The sequence below is a fragment of the Triturus cristatus genome, chromosome 5_1 (assembly GCF_964204655.1).
Source record: "Triturus cristatus chromosome 5_1, aTriCri1.1, whole genome shotgun sequence".
Classification (NCBI taxonomy): Eukaryota; Metazoa; Chordata; class Amphibia; order Caudata; family Salamandridae; genus Triturus; species Triturus cristatus.
In genome coordinates, this window is record NC_140587.1 from 216,470,044 (window position 1) to 216,486,288 (window position 16,245).

The 16,245-nt window shown below is 48.2% G+C and overlaps 1 protein-coding gene across 4 annotated transcripts in view; it reads left to right on the forward strand.

The window, feature by feature from the left end:
* The window catches only part of AGO2 (argonaute RISC catalytic component 2), a 524,350-nt gene that overhangs the window by 488,296 nt on the left and 19,809 nt on the right, over positions 1-16,245 (forward strand). For all 4 annotated transcript variants that reach the window (XM_085604853.1, XM_085604855.1, XM_085604857.1 and 1 more), the window contains exon 18: positions 13,855-14,054. In XM_085604853.1, coding sequence (XP_085460979.1) covers positions 13,855-14,054 — 200 coding nt within the window. The remainder of the gene's footprint in view (positions 1-13,854; positions 14,055-16,245) is intronic.

Genomic DNA, 16,245 nt, shown 5'->3' on the forward strand with positions numbered 1-16,245 from the left:
TGGACGCCACAGCAAAAAGTACTCCACATCAACCATCTGGAGTTATTGGCGATCTTTCTAGCCCTGAAATCCTTTCAGAAACAAATTTCAGCCAAAGCAGTCCTCATTCGCACAGACAATATGACTGCGATGTATTATATTCAAAAACAGGGGGGGACACACTGTCCCCAGCTCTCCCGCTTAGCACAGAGCATATGGAGATGGGCAATTCCACCAAAAATCTTTCTCCTGGCACAGCACGTCCCAGGCATACAAAACACCATGGCAGATCTGCTCAGCAGACAAACGCAGCAAATGCACGAATGGGAACTGCATCCACAAGTTCTTCGCCCATTCTTCCACAAGTGGGGGCATCCTCAGATAGACCTCTTCGCCACCCACGAAAACAAAAAATGCCCAAGCTTCGCCGCCAGATACCCACACCCATTGTCCAAGGGCAATGCGATATGGATGAACTGGTCAGGCAAATTTGCATACGCCTTTCCACCTCTCCCGCTAATTCCGTTAGTGGTAAGGAAGCTACAGCAGCACTCCCTCACACTCATTCTGGTAGCTCCAACATGGGCCAGGCAGCCGTGGTACACCACACTGCTACAGCTATCGGTAGTACCACATCAAAAACTGCACCTGTCCCCATGCCTCCTAACACAGAACCATGGAGAAATCAGGCACCCGGACCCAGCTCAGCTCAACCTTGCGATCTGGCTCCCGAAATCTTAGAATTTGGATACCTTAACCTTCCCCCTGATTGCATGAACATTATCAAGGAAGCCAGACGTCCTACCACTCGAGCATGCTATGCCGCAAAGTGGAAGAGGTTTGTTGTTTACTGCCGTAACAATACAATCAACCCTTTAGATGCATCCATACAGCACATCATATGCTATTTGCTCCATCTTCAAAGGTGTAACCTGGCATATTCATCCATACGTCTACACCTCGCAGCAATTGCTGCTTACCTACAAAACAGACAGCATTTATCACTGTTCAGAGTGCCCGCTATTAAAGCCTTTATGGAAGGCCTAAAACGAGTAATTCCACCCAGGGCACCACCTTCCCCTGTATGGAATCTAAACGTAGTTCTTACACGGCTAATGGGTCCGCCTTTCGAACCAATGCATAAATGTGAGCTACAGTTCCTCACCTGGAAAACAGCTTTCCTCATTGCTATCACTTCCCTTAGAAGGGTTAGTGAAATACAAGCGTTCACTATACAAGAACCCTTTTTGCAGATACGTCACAGCAAGGTGATACTTCGTACAAACCCAAAATTTCTGCCCAAGGTCATTTCCCCCTTCCATCTTAATCAATCGGTGGAATTACCGTTTTTTTTCTCGCAACCTCAATCTGTTGCGGAAAGGGCTCTACATACACTTGATGTTAAAAGGGCTTTGTTGTACTACATACAAAGAACGCAACCTTTCAGGAAGACCAAACAATTGTTTGTCTCCTTCTCTCCACCCCATAAAGGTAACCCCATCTCTAAATCAGGGATAGCTAGGTGGATTGTTAAGTGCATACAAATTTGCTATCACAAAGCAAAAAGAACATTATCTGTTCCACCTAAAGCCCACTCTACAAGAAGGATAGGGGCTTCTATGGCTTTTCTAGGGAACATACCCTTAGATGACATCTGCAAGGCAGCCACATGGTCAACTCCGCACACCTTCACAAAAAATTACTGTGTAGACGTGCATTCCAAGCAACAAGCTAGTGTGGGCCAGGCTGTACTAAAGACACTATTTCAAACCGCTGCAACGGATGCCGGTGGTCGCCGCTAGGGCTGGGTACTGCTATATAATCTATGCAAAAGTGTACAATCTGCAGCTCATATGCCTCGAACGGAATATGCTACTTACCAGTATGCATCTGTTCTTGGCATGTAGAGCTGCAGATCTGTACACGCCCACCCGCCTCCCCGGCTACCTGTATCCGTTCCAGTCTATCTTATTTAGATACAACACACATGGGTTTCTTACTGTTATCACCACGCTCCATCATTTCCCTGCTGGCGAAAAACAATCTGAGGATGGAGCCGAAGCCCATGCGCAGTACGGACTGAAGGAGGAGTCACCGAACTCGTGACTTCCAAAGACTGTCCAAGAAGAAAAACAAACTGCAAACATCCGGGCCCAACACCAGATGGCGATCTATGCAAAAGTGTACAGATCTGCAGCTCTACATGCCAAGAACAGATGCATACTGGTAAGTAGCATATTCCTTCACAAATGTTTGTTTTATTTACTCTTTACACATAACATTGTTCAAACAAAATTTTCACATTGTACATCTGTTTCTCATAAATGTAAGTTTCAGCAAAACTTTTACATATACAAAAATATACATTGAGTGCTCATGCCCAATGCATTTCGGAACCTGGTGGTTCCTTCCTCAGGGGAAATTCTGAAATAAAAATGAAATAATATATTGTAAATGTCTGTCCATATGGAGGCTCAAAACACACAAATTATGATAATTTTAAATTAAGTCTTCATAATTAATTTGGTTAATGCAATGAGTATTAAGATGATGTTGCCCAAATATGATAGTGTAGATGTCTGTGTAGGAGAAATTCGTACCTTCAGTTGGCAGTCCTAACTGTCAAAGCCCAGCTTTCCTAATAAAATAAACTGAAAAAAGCCAAATATCAGTATTGATGCGACAACCGCCTGCTTGTGCTCATACTTGAATAAACAAACCGATGATATGTTAAAATGCACTGTGGTTGCTTGCTCTTACCTCTCAATGGTTTATCATACATGCGGTCTGAAACATAAATCACCAAAAACGAGACGTCAATCTATACCAGAAGTTAGGCGTTTGAATCTACCAATCATACAAATGGGCCATCCGCCCACAAACGTATTTGGAAAGCGTCCTTACCTCTAAAGCACCCATTCTAACGTATATCTATTAAAAAAGGAACGAGAAAAATACAGATTAGATTACCCCCCTTGGCGCTATAAGTAACCGGCTGTGTTCCGTACTTGAAATTATGCTGATAACATTCAAAGAATAATCTCAGTGTGGTTTGTGAGAATCTCCCCAAGTGCTCGCGTATTTGACCACGTGAACTCGACAATATTCATAGACAGTAACGACGGACTAAATCAAAACGAACAGTTCTTAAAAGCTTATCCTTGGTCGCCATGATAGCGAGAGCCCTTCATACAAAAATGCTTGCAAATACTTACGAAAAATTCAAGTTGTGAACGAAAACTAACAGTGATAGTGAAAGATAATGAAAAAATAAAATAGGAGCTCTGAAACTGGGCGACTTGCAAGCGCTTTCTAATTATGCCTGAAAGTAAGCACAGTGACATGCCGCTGCCAAAACCAATTATGTGGTGTTGGCATAAGAGGAACGCCTTTTGTGATGCGGTGATATGAACCGAGACGACTTATTGTCGTACTAGATGAAATATTCCCAAAGGTATTTTCTCTATACCATGAATCTCAACGTGGCACAGTCTAATCACTGCTCTAATTAGGTCTGACAAATATAAGTACCCGTCAAAGCAAAGAGTGAAACTCCTATGTTCGAGGCATATGAGCTGCAGATTATACACTTTGCATAGATCGCCATCTGGTGTTGGGCCCGGATGTTTGCAGTTTGTTTTTCCTCTTGGAAAGCCTTTGGAAGTCACGAGGTCGGTGACTCCTCCTTTGGTTCGTATTGCGCATGGGCTTCGGCTCCATCCTCAGATTGTTTTTTTCCGCCATCGGGCTCGGATGTAATACTTCGCGCTCCGGTTCCGAACTTTTCCAGTTCAACGATCGACGCAAAATCCTTGCTCATCGAGATTCTTCAGACATCTTAATCACCTTCTCTAAGACACTTCTTCGATTCCAGTCGTCGACGGCGGCCTTCGGGCCTATCCCGGCTCCGGTCTCGGCTGATGGAAAGAACTCCCTTCAAGAAGTGCCCTCGATGTGGGTCCAAATTCCCCCACACCGATCTTCATGAGGTGTGCAACCTCTGCCTCTCCCCTGAACACGAGGCTCGAGACTGTCCCGGCTGCAAGTCTTTTAGATCGAAAAAGACTATTCGAGATCGAAGGGCCAGACGCAACATGGTGCACTCCTCGACCTCCGCTCCAGTCGACATCTTTGGGGACGACGTCGAAGCTCCGGGACAGCAGCACACCGAAGAAGATGACGACGACCTAGTCAGTGCTTCCGAGGCCGACGACTCGGATGTGGAGGACATCATCCCGGCGCAGAGGGTCGTGAGTACTATACCCCCTCCCACACCCGCGCCAATACCCAAAAAGGCTTCGGTCACGCCTTCGCCTTCAAGCCTAGGCAAGACCAAGGACACTGCTTCTAACACCCCACCTTCGGGCCCGGTAAAGAAGCCTATGAAGCCTTCCGGCAGCTCGGGCTCGAGCCAGCCTTCCAGCGGCGCCGAAAAACACCCTTCGGCGCCGAAGAAAAAATCGGCCTCCACCTCCACACCGAGCTCAGCACCAAAGCCCTCTGTGTCGAAACCCGCCCTCTCGGTGCCGACCAAACATCATAAGGCCCTCGGTGCCGACACTCCCGTGCCGAGGCCTGTCTCGGCACTGAGCAAGAAATCGGAGGTCCCAAAAAAGCACGGCACAGACAAGCCTAAAAAGCCGTCGGCTCCGAAAACCTCGGCGCCGACCGAACAACCAGGGTCGCAAGAACTATTCACGCCGGATCTTCTGCAAAAGACCCTTACCAAGGATCCAAAAACTGGACACTTGACACTGTCTTCAAAAAAGAGACAGTTGGACAAACCAGCTCCACCTCCAAAGAGGAAGGACTGTGCTACCTCCCCTTTCAGAGTGCCTTCCCCACCTCCTCCACCCCCTCCCCCCTCCCCACCTCCACCTCCACCTTCTCCACCCCTGCCTCATCGCTCTCCGACCCTGTCTCCAGACCATGAGGATCAAGGGGACCCTTACTACGATCCAGCAGATGTGCCACAAGACCCCACCCCTACTGGATCCCCAGACCCATGGGATGACTATAACAATCCGGACATCCCAGATGTCCCACAGGATGACCTTTATCCATCCAGGCCATCCCCACCAGAAGATTTGTTAGGTTTTCACCACCTACTACAGAGGGCGGCACATTATCACCGGGTAGAGCTACATACTGACCCAGTGGAGGAAGATTTTCTCCTAGTCACCTTTGATACTGCACATAGGTCTACTGCTATACTACCTATGCTAAAAGGAGTAATCAAACATGCACCAGAGGTTTTTAAAGACCCAGTCAGGGCTAGGGTCCTAAACCCACGTATAGAGAAAAAATATAAAGCTGCCCCCACAGATCCTGCATACATTAAAGGCCCTGCACCACTGGGATCCTTAGTGGTATCTACAGCTAGGAAGAGATCAAATTCTCAGGCGCCAGGCGAAGCACCACCACCTGACAAAGAGTCCAAGCTCCTAGACGCGTCAGGAAAGCGCACTGCGTCACAAGCCGCCAATATATGGCGTATCGCTAACACTCAAGCGCTATTGGCCAGATACGACAGAGCGCATTATGATGAGCTAGAAACCATCATGCGCCATCTCCCTGAAAAATACAGAAATGGGGCTAATGAATTGATTCAAGAGGGTAAAACCATAACCAATACCTCTATACGCCAAGAAAACCGCATTCAAGGAACGACTGGACAACAACGCACACAGCAGCAAGGAACTCTTCAACATCGTAAAAGAGCTCTCCAACCCCAACGCCGGAAACAACGACATCACCCCATCACAAGACCTCTGCAACTCCCTCGTCTCCTACTTCCACAACAAGATCGCAGACATACACAACAGCTTCAGCACACAGCCAACGCACCCCACGACCGCACCTGCACCCCCCACCACCACCCTCCGCGCCTGGACCCCGATCAACACCGAAGAAACCCGACGCACAATGAACTCCATCCACTCCGGATCTCCAACTGACCCCTGCCCTCACCACGTCTTCAACAAGGCCGACGCTGTCATTGCACCCCACCTGCGGGACATCATCAACACCTCCTTCGACACCGCTACCTTCCCGGATAGCTGGAAGCACGCCGAACTCAGCGCTCTACTGAAGAAACCATCAGCGGACCCCACCGAACTCAAAAACTACCGCCCCATCTCGCTCCTCCCGTTTCCGGCCAAAGTCATTGAGAAGACCGTCAACAAGCAGCTGGCCGCCTTCCTCGAGACGAACGGATCCCTCGACCTCTCGCAGTCTGGCTTCCGGGCCAACCACAGCACCGAGACCGCCTTCATCGCAGCCACTGATGACATCCGAGCCCTGCTCGACAACGGCCCTCATCCTCCTGGACCTCTCCGCGGCATTCGACACTGTCTGCCACCGCACCCTAGTGCAGCGCCTCAGCAACGTCGGAATCCAAGAGAAGGCACTAGAATGGATCATCTCCGTCCTCGCCGGAAGGACACAGAGTCCACCTCCCCCCGTTCAGATCGGAAGCCACAAAGTCATCTGCAGCGTTCCTCAAGGCTCCTCGATCAGCCCCACCCTCTTCAATGTCTACATGAGCCCCCTTGCGGCCATCGCACGCCAACACAACCTCAACATCATCTCTTACGCCGACGACACCCAGCTGATCCTCTCCCTCACCAACGACCCCGCCACCGCCAGAGCCAACCTACACGAAGGGATGACAGACGTAGCCGAGTGGATGATGAACAGCCGCCTGAAACTGAACTCAGACAAGACGGAAGTCCTGGGCTCGTCGCCCTCCGCCTGGGACGACTCCTGGTGCCCCCCTGCCCAGGGCAGCGCACCCAAACCAACAGACCACGCACGCAACCTGGGCTTCATCCGGGACTCCTCCCTCTCCATGACCAGACAAGTCAACGCTGTCTCCTCATCGTGCTTCAACATCCTGCGCATGCTACGTAAGATCTTCCGGTGGATCCCCACCAAGACCAGGAAGACGGTCACCCAGGCCCTCGTCACCAGCCGACTGGACTACGGCAACTCCCTCTACGCCGGAACCACTGCCAAACTCCAGAAGAGACTCCAGCGGATCCAGAACGCCTCAGCAAGACTCATCCTCAACATCCCCCGACACAGCCACATCTCCGGACACCTGAGAGACCTGCACTGGCTCCCAGTCAACAAGAGAATCACGTTCCGACTCCTCACCCACGCACACAAAGCCCTACACAACCAAGGCCCAAGATACCTCAACAACCGCCTCAACTTCTACACTCCCACACGCCAGCTTCGATCGACCAACCACGCCCTCGCCGCCGTCCCCCGCATCCGAAGAGCCACCACGGGAGGAAGGTCCTTCTCCTACCTGGCTGCCAAGACGTGGAACTCCCTCCCTCCCCACCTCCGCCTGACTCAAGACCACCTCGCCTTCAGGAAGCAGCTCAAGACCTGGCTGTTCGAGCAGTAGTGGACCCCCTCCCCCCCCCCCCCCCCCCCAAGCGCCTTGAGACCCTCCGGGTGAGTAGCGCGCTATATAAATGCATTGATTGATTGATTGCCCTAGATGCGGCAGACACAGCCTCCAGGGCCATAAACACCAGTGTCCTCCTCCGTCGCCACGCCTGGCTAAGAGTTTCAGGTTTTAAACCTGAGGTGCAAGCCTCCATATTGAACCACCCATTTGATCAACAACATTTATTTGGTCAAAAAGTTGATGAAGCCCTCGAAAATGAAGAAAGACACCGATACGGCGAAATCCATGGGAGCCCTACAGTCACACACTCCTAGGCGCTCCTTTCGCCGTTCTTCCTTTCAAGGCACGGGTAGAGGCTACTCCTCAGCGCATCCACGTCCTACAAATCCCCTCCTCAGTCCACCTTCACAAGGGGTTATCAAAGAGGCGGATATAGGGGCAATAACAATAAAGGCAGAGGCAAAACAAATACAGCCCGCTCTGCCACACCGCCTACCCAATGACTTTCCCCCGCTCCCTCCAGACCATCCCAATCCGGTCGGGGGCAGAATACCAAATTTCCTTCGTGTCTGGGAGACCATCACCTCAGACAGATGGGTGACCCAAATTATTCATTCAGGGTACTGCCTAGAATTAACATCTACCCCCCAAACATTCCACCCAGGCAACGCCCAATGTCACAAGAACATGCCACGTTACTAAAACAGGAAGTAATCTCCCTCCTGCAAAAACAAGCCATAGAGCAAGTCCCCATCAATCAGCAAAATTTAGGGGTCTACTCCCTGTACTTTCTGATTCCAAAAAGAGACGAGACTCTACGACCCATTCTAGATCTCAGGCCTCTAAACACTTGCGTACATTCAGACCATTTTCATATGGTAACCCTTCAACAGGTTCTTCCACTCCTCTCCCAGAACGACTTTCTCACCACACTGGACTTGAAAGACGCATACTTTCACATTCCAGTACATCATGCTCACAGAAAGTACCTCAGATTTGTGGTGGACGGACAACACTACCAGTTCAAGGTGCTCCCGTTCGGGGTCACAACAGCATAAAGGGCATTCACCAAGTGCCTAGCAGTAGTGGCGGCACACCTCAGAAGACAGCACATTCACGTCTTTCCATATTTGGACGACTGGCTAAGAAAAGCCACGTCCTACAACCAATGTGTGCACAACACCGCCGCTACAATCCAACTGCTTCACCAGCTAGGTTTCACGGTGAACCACCAAAAGTCCCACTTGATACCATCACACACAAAGCAATACCTCGGTGCCACCATAGACACCTCAAAAGCCATAGCCTATCCCAATCCTGCCAGGATTGCAAACATACAGGCTCTGCGTCAAAGATTCATACTTCAACACTCTCTTCCAGCAAGAGTGTTTATGCAACTGATAGGGATGATGGCCTCTTGCATTTTCATAGTCCCTCATGCAAGACTCCAGATGCGTCCACTCCAAGAGTGCTTAGCGCGCCAGTGGAACCAGGCCCAGGGGCAACTGACAGATCTGGTGTTGGTGTATGGTCGCACCCATCGCTCTCTGCAGTGGTGGAACACCACAAACCTTTCCAAAGGTCGACCGTTCCTGGACCCAGTTCCACAAATAATCCTAACAGACGCATCGCTCTCCGGCTGGGGAGCTCATCTGTCCATGTGCCCTGCACTGTGAGATGCACTCACAGTGCAGGGCACATGGACGCCGCAACAGAAGTTACTCCACATCAACCATTTGGAGTTACTGGCAATCCTTCTAGCCCTAAAATCCTTCCAGGCGCAGATTTCAGGCAAGGCAGTCCTCATTCGCACAGACAACATGACTGCCATGTACTACATTCAAAAACAGGGGGGCACACACTCTCCACAGCTCTCTCAACTAGCACAGAGCATATGGAGATGGGCGATTCCGCAGTAAATCTTTCTCCTGGACCAACACGTCCCAGGAGTCCAAAACACCATGGCAGATCTGCTCAGCAGACAAACGCAGCAGATCCACGAATGGGAAATTCACCCAGATGTTCTTCACCCGTTCTTTCAGAAGTGGGGGCATCCTCAGATAGACCTCTTCACCACCCACGAAAACAAAAAATGCCCAAGCTTCGCTGCCAGATATCCACACCCATTGTCCAAAGGCAATGCGATATGGATGAAATGGTCAGGCAAATTTGCGTACGCTTTTCCACCTCTCCCACTAATTCCATTAGTGGTGCGAAAGCTACAACAGCATTCTCTCACGCTCATCCTGGTAGCTCCAACATGGGCCAGACAACCGTGGTACACCACACTGCTGGAACTCTCGGTAGTACCACACCAAAAGTTACACCTCTCACCATACCTCCTAACCCAGAACCATGGAGAGATCTGGCTCCTGAGGTCCTAGAATTCGGATACCTTAACCTTCCCCCTGATTGCATGAATATCATCAGAGAAGCTAGACGCCCTACTACTAGGGCATGCTATGCTGCAAAGTGGAAAAGATTTGTTGTTTACTGCCATAACAACACAATCAACCCTCTAAATGTATCCATACAGCACATCATATGTTACTTGCTCCATTTACAAAGGTGTAACCTAGCATATACATCCATTCGGTTACACCTCGCAGCAATTGCTGCTTACTTACAGAACAGGCAGCACCTATCACTTTTCAGGGTACCTGCCATCAAAGCCTTTATGGAAGGCCTCAAAAGAGTAATTCCACCCAGAGTACCACCCTCACCTATCTGGAACTTAAATATAGTTCTCACAAGGCTAATGGGACCGCCTTTCGAACCATTGCATAAATGTGAGCTGCAATTTCTCACATGGAAAACAGCTTTTCTAGTGGCCATCACTTCCCTTAGAAGGGTTAGTAAAATACAAGCACTCACTATACAGGAACCTTTTCTCCAAATGCATCAGAACAAGGTTGTACTCCGCATCAACCCAAAATTCCTACCCAAAGTCATTTCTCCCTTTCATCTGAACCAATCGGTAGAATTACCAGTTTTTTTCTCACAACCTCAAACTGTTGCGGAAAGGGCTCTACACACACTGGATGTTAAAAGGGCCTTACTTTACTATATCCAAAGAACACAACCTTTCAGAAAAACCAAACAGCTATTTGTCTCTTTCTCTCCACCAAATAAAGGCAACTCTATCTCTAAATCAGGAATAGCTAGGTGGATTGTATAATGCATACAGATTTGCTATCACAAAGCAAAACGAACGCTATCTGTTCCCCCTAAAGCCCACTCTACAAGGAAGATAGGGGCTTCTATGGCTTTTCTAGGGAACATACCATTAGATGACATCTGCAAAGCAGCGACATGGTCAACACCGCACACTTTCACAAAACATTACTGTGTAGATGTGCAAACCAAGCAGCAAGCTAGTGTGGGCCAGGCTGTACTAAAAACACTGTTCCAAACCACTGCAACGGATGCCGGTGGTCGCCGCTAGGGTTGGGTACTGCTATATAGTCTATGCAAAGTGTATAATCTGCAGCTCATATGCCTCGAACGGAATATGCTACTTACCAGTATGCATCTGTTCTTAAATGGAGAGCTGCAGGTCTATACACGCCCACCCGCCTCCCCGGCTACCGGTATCCATTCCAGTCTATCTTATTTAGATACAACACACATGGGTTTCTTTACTATTATTACTACGCTCCATCTTTCCCTGCTGGCGAAAAACAATCTGAGGATGGAGCCGAAGCCCATGCGCAATACGAACCAAAGGAGGAGTCACCGACCTCGTGACTTCCAAAGACTTTCCAAGAGGAAAAACAAACTGCAAACATCCAGGCCCAACACCAGATGGCGATCTATGCAAAGTGTATAGATCTGCAGCTCTACATGCCAAGAACAGATGCATACTGGTAAGTAGCATATTCCTTCTTTGTGTATATTGTTTCCTGGGATATTTATTTTTGTAAGTGAAAATGATAATGTGAAAAATGGTTGCTACAAAAGGTAATTACACTGCAAACGTAAACAAAATCATTGGTGGTGTACAATTCCATTAAGAACAATCCCTAAAGAACAGCTCTAGGGTGATGTGGCGAGTGGTCATTAAGTGCCCTTTATGTACTATTAACTATGTGTGCGTGCCCCCCCTATTTTTAGATTATTCAGCTGATTGATTATACGTGGACCGTCTATATTTGAGTCTTATATGAAACATGACATGTCTAATCTGTCATTCATTCCTTTTCGGGATCATGGTGTCCAAGGTTTTGATCCAATACACCTCTCGTTGAAGCAGTTTAATGTTATTGTCTATTCCTTTTTGAATAGATATACGTTAGAATGGGTGCTTTAGAGATAAGGACGCTTTCCAAATACGTTTGTGGGCGGATGGCCCATTTGTATGATTGGTAGAGTCAAACGCCTAACTTCTGGTATAGATTGACGTCTCGTTTTTGGTGATTTATGTTTCAGACCGCACGTATGATAAACCCTTGAGAGGTAAAAGAAAGCAACCACAGTGCATTTTAACATATCATCGGTTTGTTTATTCAAGTATGAGCACAAGCAGGCGGTTGTCGCATCAATAGTGATATTTGGCTTTTTTCAGTTTGTTTTATTAGGAAAGCTGGGCTTTGACAGTTAGGACTGCCAACAGAAGGTACGAATTTCTCCTACACATAGACATTCTAAACAATCACATTTGGGCAACATCATCTTAATACTCATTGCATTAACCAAATTAATTATGAAGACTTAATCATTTAAAATTATCATAATTTATGTGTTTTGAGCCTCCATATGGACAGACATTTACAGTATATTATTCCATTTTTATTTCAGAATTGCCCCTGAGAAAGGAACTACTAGGTTCCGAAATGCATTGGGCATGAGCACTCATTAATGTATATTTTTGTATATGTAAAAGTTTTGCTGAAACTTACATTTATGAGAAACAGATGTACAATGTGAAAAATTTGTTTGAACAACGTTACGTGTAAACGCATAGAAGTATATGCATTTTTTTTATTGAAATTGAATTTCTAAGAGTAAATAAAACAAAAATTTGTGAAATTATGTTTACATAGCGGTGTGTATACACCATGTGAATTGTGCGCAGCAAATACAAGCTCCCATACTTGTTATTAACTTGGTTTCCTACAGCATCAGCTGACAACTCTACTTGCTGCAGCACCACGTTAAAACAAGGATAATTTGATAAACTCTAGGAGTGCACCCCCTACTCTATAACCATTATTCTTCCAGTTATTTGGCATAAATGTCCCTGGGTACCTGGTCTCAGTGTAGGTTAAAGTCCCCTATCACCATGAAGCACTGATACCGGGAACAAAGGTCACTCACTAATTGGGTGAAGCGCTCAATGAATTTGGGGGATGTACGAGGGAGGCGGTAGACCACCAATAGGGCTGGACAAGATGCCTTGAAAAAAATCTTGGCTCCCAGGATATCTGCACCTTTGATGATTTCAGCAGCTATCGTCTCTATCCCCAGTTGTCGGTTGTATAAAATTGCTACCCCCCCACACACCTCTCATTTCATGATCTGTTATGCCATAAGGCCGCATAGTCCGGGGGCAGGGATGCTACTATGACCGGGGTTGAGGAATCCTCAAGCAAGGTTTCCATAACCCTCAGGATGTCTAGGAAGTTATCCTGGAGGAGCGAGAAGACCTCCAGGTTGTGCTTCTGCAGGGAGCGGGTATTCAGGACTGCTACCCGTAGTTCCTGTGGGCGAGCAAACCTAGCCTGTCTAGGGAGGTGAGGTGGAGTACCTGCATTTCCTGCTGCAGTTGAGATCCTTAGTAAGCCTTCCGATCTGAGGATGTCTGCTACATTGTTGTTTAGGGGGGCAGAACCAGGGACTAAGGCCAGGAGTTCTTCTGCAAGGTACAGGATTTAAGGACCAGGGGTTCTGGCCCTGGGCCGGACGTGTGCAGACTGGCTTGCCTTCGGCGTGTGCGCGCGCTGCGTGCATGCTCCAGCTAGGCGGATATCAGGTTGGCTCCTCCCTCCACCAATCAGCCCTGATGTGCAGCAGATGAACGTCCCGAAGCGCTAGACCGCTTAATGTTAGTCTCATCCTTCTGACTTGAAGGCACATAAAAAATGAATGTAACTGATGTCAGCACGGTGACGTCACAGGGATGCCATATGATGTAAAAATAGAGCCTGCACCCCCTATCGGCATGCAAAAGCATTTGAAGTGTTTCTGGATCCAGACTGGCACCAGGGATATTCAGAAAGTGAGGAATCTGCAGGTAGAGTATTCACCAGAAAAAGAGTTACCAGAGGTAAGTAACTTTTTCCTTTAGTTACTTTCTGACTTGTTTTGATTCTACCATAGATTTCGGTTGGCAAATATAAATTATTCTATTAAATTGAACACTTGGTTTTGCTTGTTTTTCTGTTGTCTACTTAAACTGTGGCAGTCACGTTTTGTTATTTTCCTGAGCATGTGTTTTTGTTTTTTTAATATAGGGTACAAGCAGACCTTCTCACTACCATGTTCTCTGGGATGACAATCGATTTTCTTCAGATGAGTTGCAGATACTCACCTACCAGCTATGTCATACATATGTACGCTGTACTCGTTCCGTTTCAATCCCAGCACCAGCATACTATGCACATTTGGTTGCCTTTCGTGCAAGGTATCATTTAGTGGACAAGGAGCATGACAGGTGAAAATGTTGTTTCAATTTGTTTTCGGTTATGAAACTCTCATTGGCTATTCAGTTTTATTGCAATGTAAATCTTGTCTACATTTTGAAGCAATGCATAATTCTGATTGTTGGACTCATGATACAGTTTTTCAACTTTAATGTTGAGTTTATTAATTTCTCAAAAGACTGCCCATGATGTTGCCTCGACACCTACTATATACCACATCATGGAAGCCGTACAGGTTTCTGTTTTCTCCAGTGTTATTTTTAGAAGCACAAGCAGCACTGGGGGAATAAACATTAGATGAAAAAAAGATATAATTCAGGGACTGTATGATTTTGGAGGCAGTTAGACCTCCGGAATTAACCATGCAGGTAATATGGAATAAATGTATTTAATTTGTCGTTTCTTTGTCTTGAGTGGACAAAACGCGATTCCTGTTTTGCCCAAGTGTCCTCAGTTGTGGATAGACAGAGCATTTAGTCTTTATTGTCCACTATATCATGGCAAGTCATGCTTTTTCTCTTCTCATACCAAAGACATTAAAAACAGAGAGAGGGAAATGCTGGGAATTCTGTGCAGTAGTATCTGAAAGAGACCATTAGTTATAGGTTCCTTACCTTAGAATTACCCCAGGCGTCAGACTGGGTACGGAGAATATTTCTGTAGCAGTACCCTTGCGCGTCGGTAGGTGGCGTCGGTCGACTCCGCGTCAGTCGTCGCTGGGATGACGTTGGGGTGTCTACTTAAACGCTGCCCTTGCGTGCTGACGTCAGTTCTTTCTTTTTCCACACCAGCCAGCAGAGATCCAGAGAGACCTTGCCCCGTAGTCCTTTTTTGACTACCTTATGTTTACGTCTTTTTTGACTCTTCGACTCCTGGTAGCACTAGGGATGTCCCATCGTCTGATGGGCTTCAAGCCTTGTGACTCCTATCACAAATTGATGTCTGTCACAGATCTGCACCTCGAGAGGAAGGTCTCTGGAGTGGTCACGAAGTCTTCGCACTCCTCGGGTAAGTGGAAGCGCAAGAAAAAGGCAAAGAAGCATTGTCGCTCTTCGCCTTCTCCCTGTCCGTCGGCCGACGTAACGCGGAACCCGGAGCGTCGTAGCTCTCCAGCTCCATCTTGGGAGCCCGCTTCTGGAACGGCTCCGCGCTTCCCTCGCTTTCCCGGAGCGTCCCCTGCCCAGTTTTGAGCTTTATACGAAGCGCTTCATAGCATCTTTGGGTAGCCCGACTCTGCCTGCGTGCCCCTTTGAATCCAAGAAGCTGGGCCACCTTGGGAAGATGTTTTCTTCCGCCAGCTTAGCGCTGCGGTCGGTGTACACTGCATGCCTCTGTTATACCCATACAGTGTGGGATACGGTTGCGCAAGTGCTGGCACAGTGCCTGGGCTGTTTTCACCCACGCAATTGCCTAGGGTCGAGACGCAGCTAAGTTCACCATTCGGTGTGGGCTGGATACCGCCAACTCTCTGTGCAGAACGGTTTCCATGTCAGTAGGCTTGTGGCGCTACGCCTGGTTGAGGACGTCTGGTTTCTCTGGGGATGTCCAGTCCACCCTTCTGGACGTTCCCTTTGATGGCCGTTGCCTGTTGGGTGACAAGGTGGACTCAGTGCTCGTGCGCTTCAAGGTTTCTAAGGCTATGGCCAGATCTTTGGGTCTCGCGGCAACCTCTTGTCCCATGTAGTCCGCCTTTCGCAGCTACGGAAGAGGTGCCCCACCACGTTCCACCCAATCTGGCCACAGGGCTGCGCACAGAGCTGCGCAAGCAACCCAGCCTCTGCATTGCTGCGGACGTGGAACCCAGCGATGCGTGTCCGGGCTAGTCCACCCATACCACCACTGCAGCAGCCTCCAAAGCCTCCTAGTCTGACCTTTCAGGGCCACCAGAGGCCCGTGGGCGGCAGGATTCGCCATCACCTCCCACACTGGAAAACATCATATCGGACGGGTAGGTTTTGCAGATAGTCCGAAGGGGCTACTCCTTCCCCTTCAAGACTACCCCTCCCTCCATACCACCAGCACTCCATTGCATGTCGGAGGATCATTTGGCCCTTCTCCGCCAGGAAATTGCAGCTCCCTTGGCCAAGGAATCTATCAAAAGGGTCCCTATGCCAGAAGTAGGTCGTGATTGTTACTTCCACTACTTTCTGGTACCCAAGAAGGACAAAGGACTGCGTCCTATCTTAGATCTCAGACCCTCAA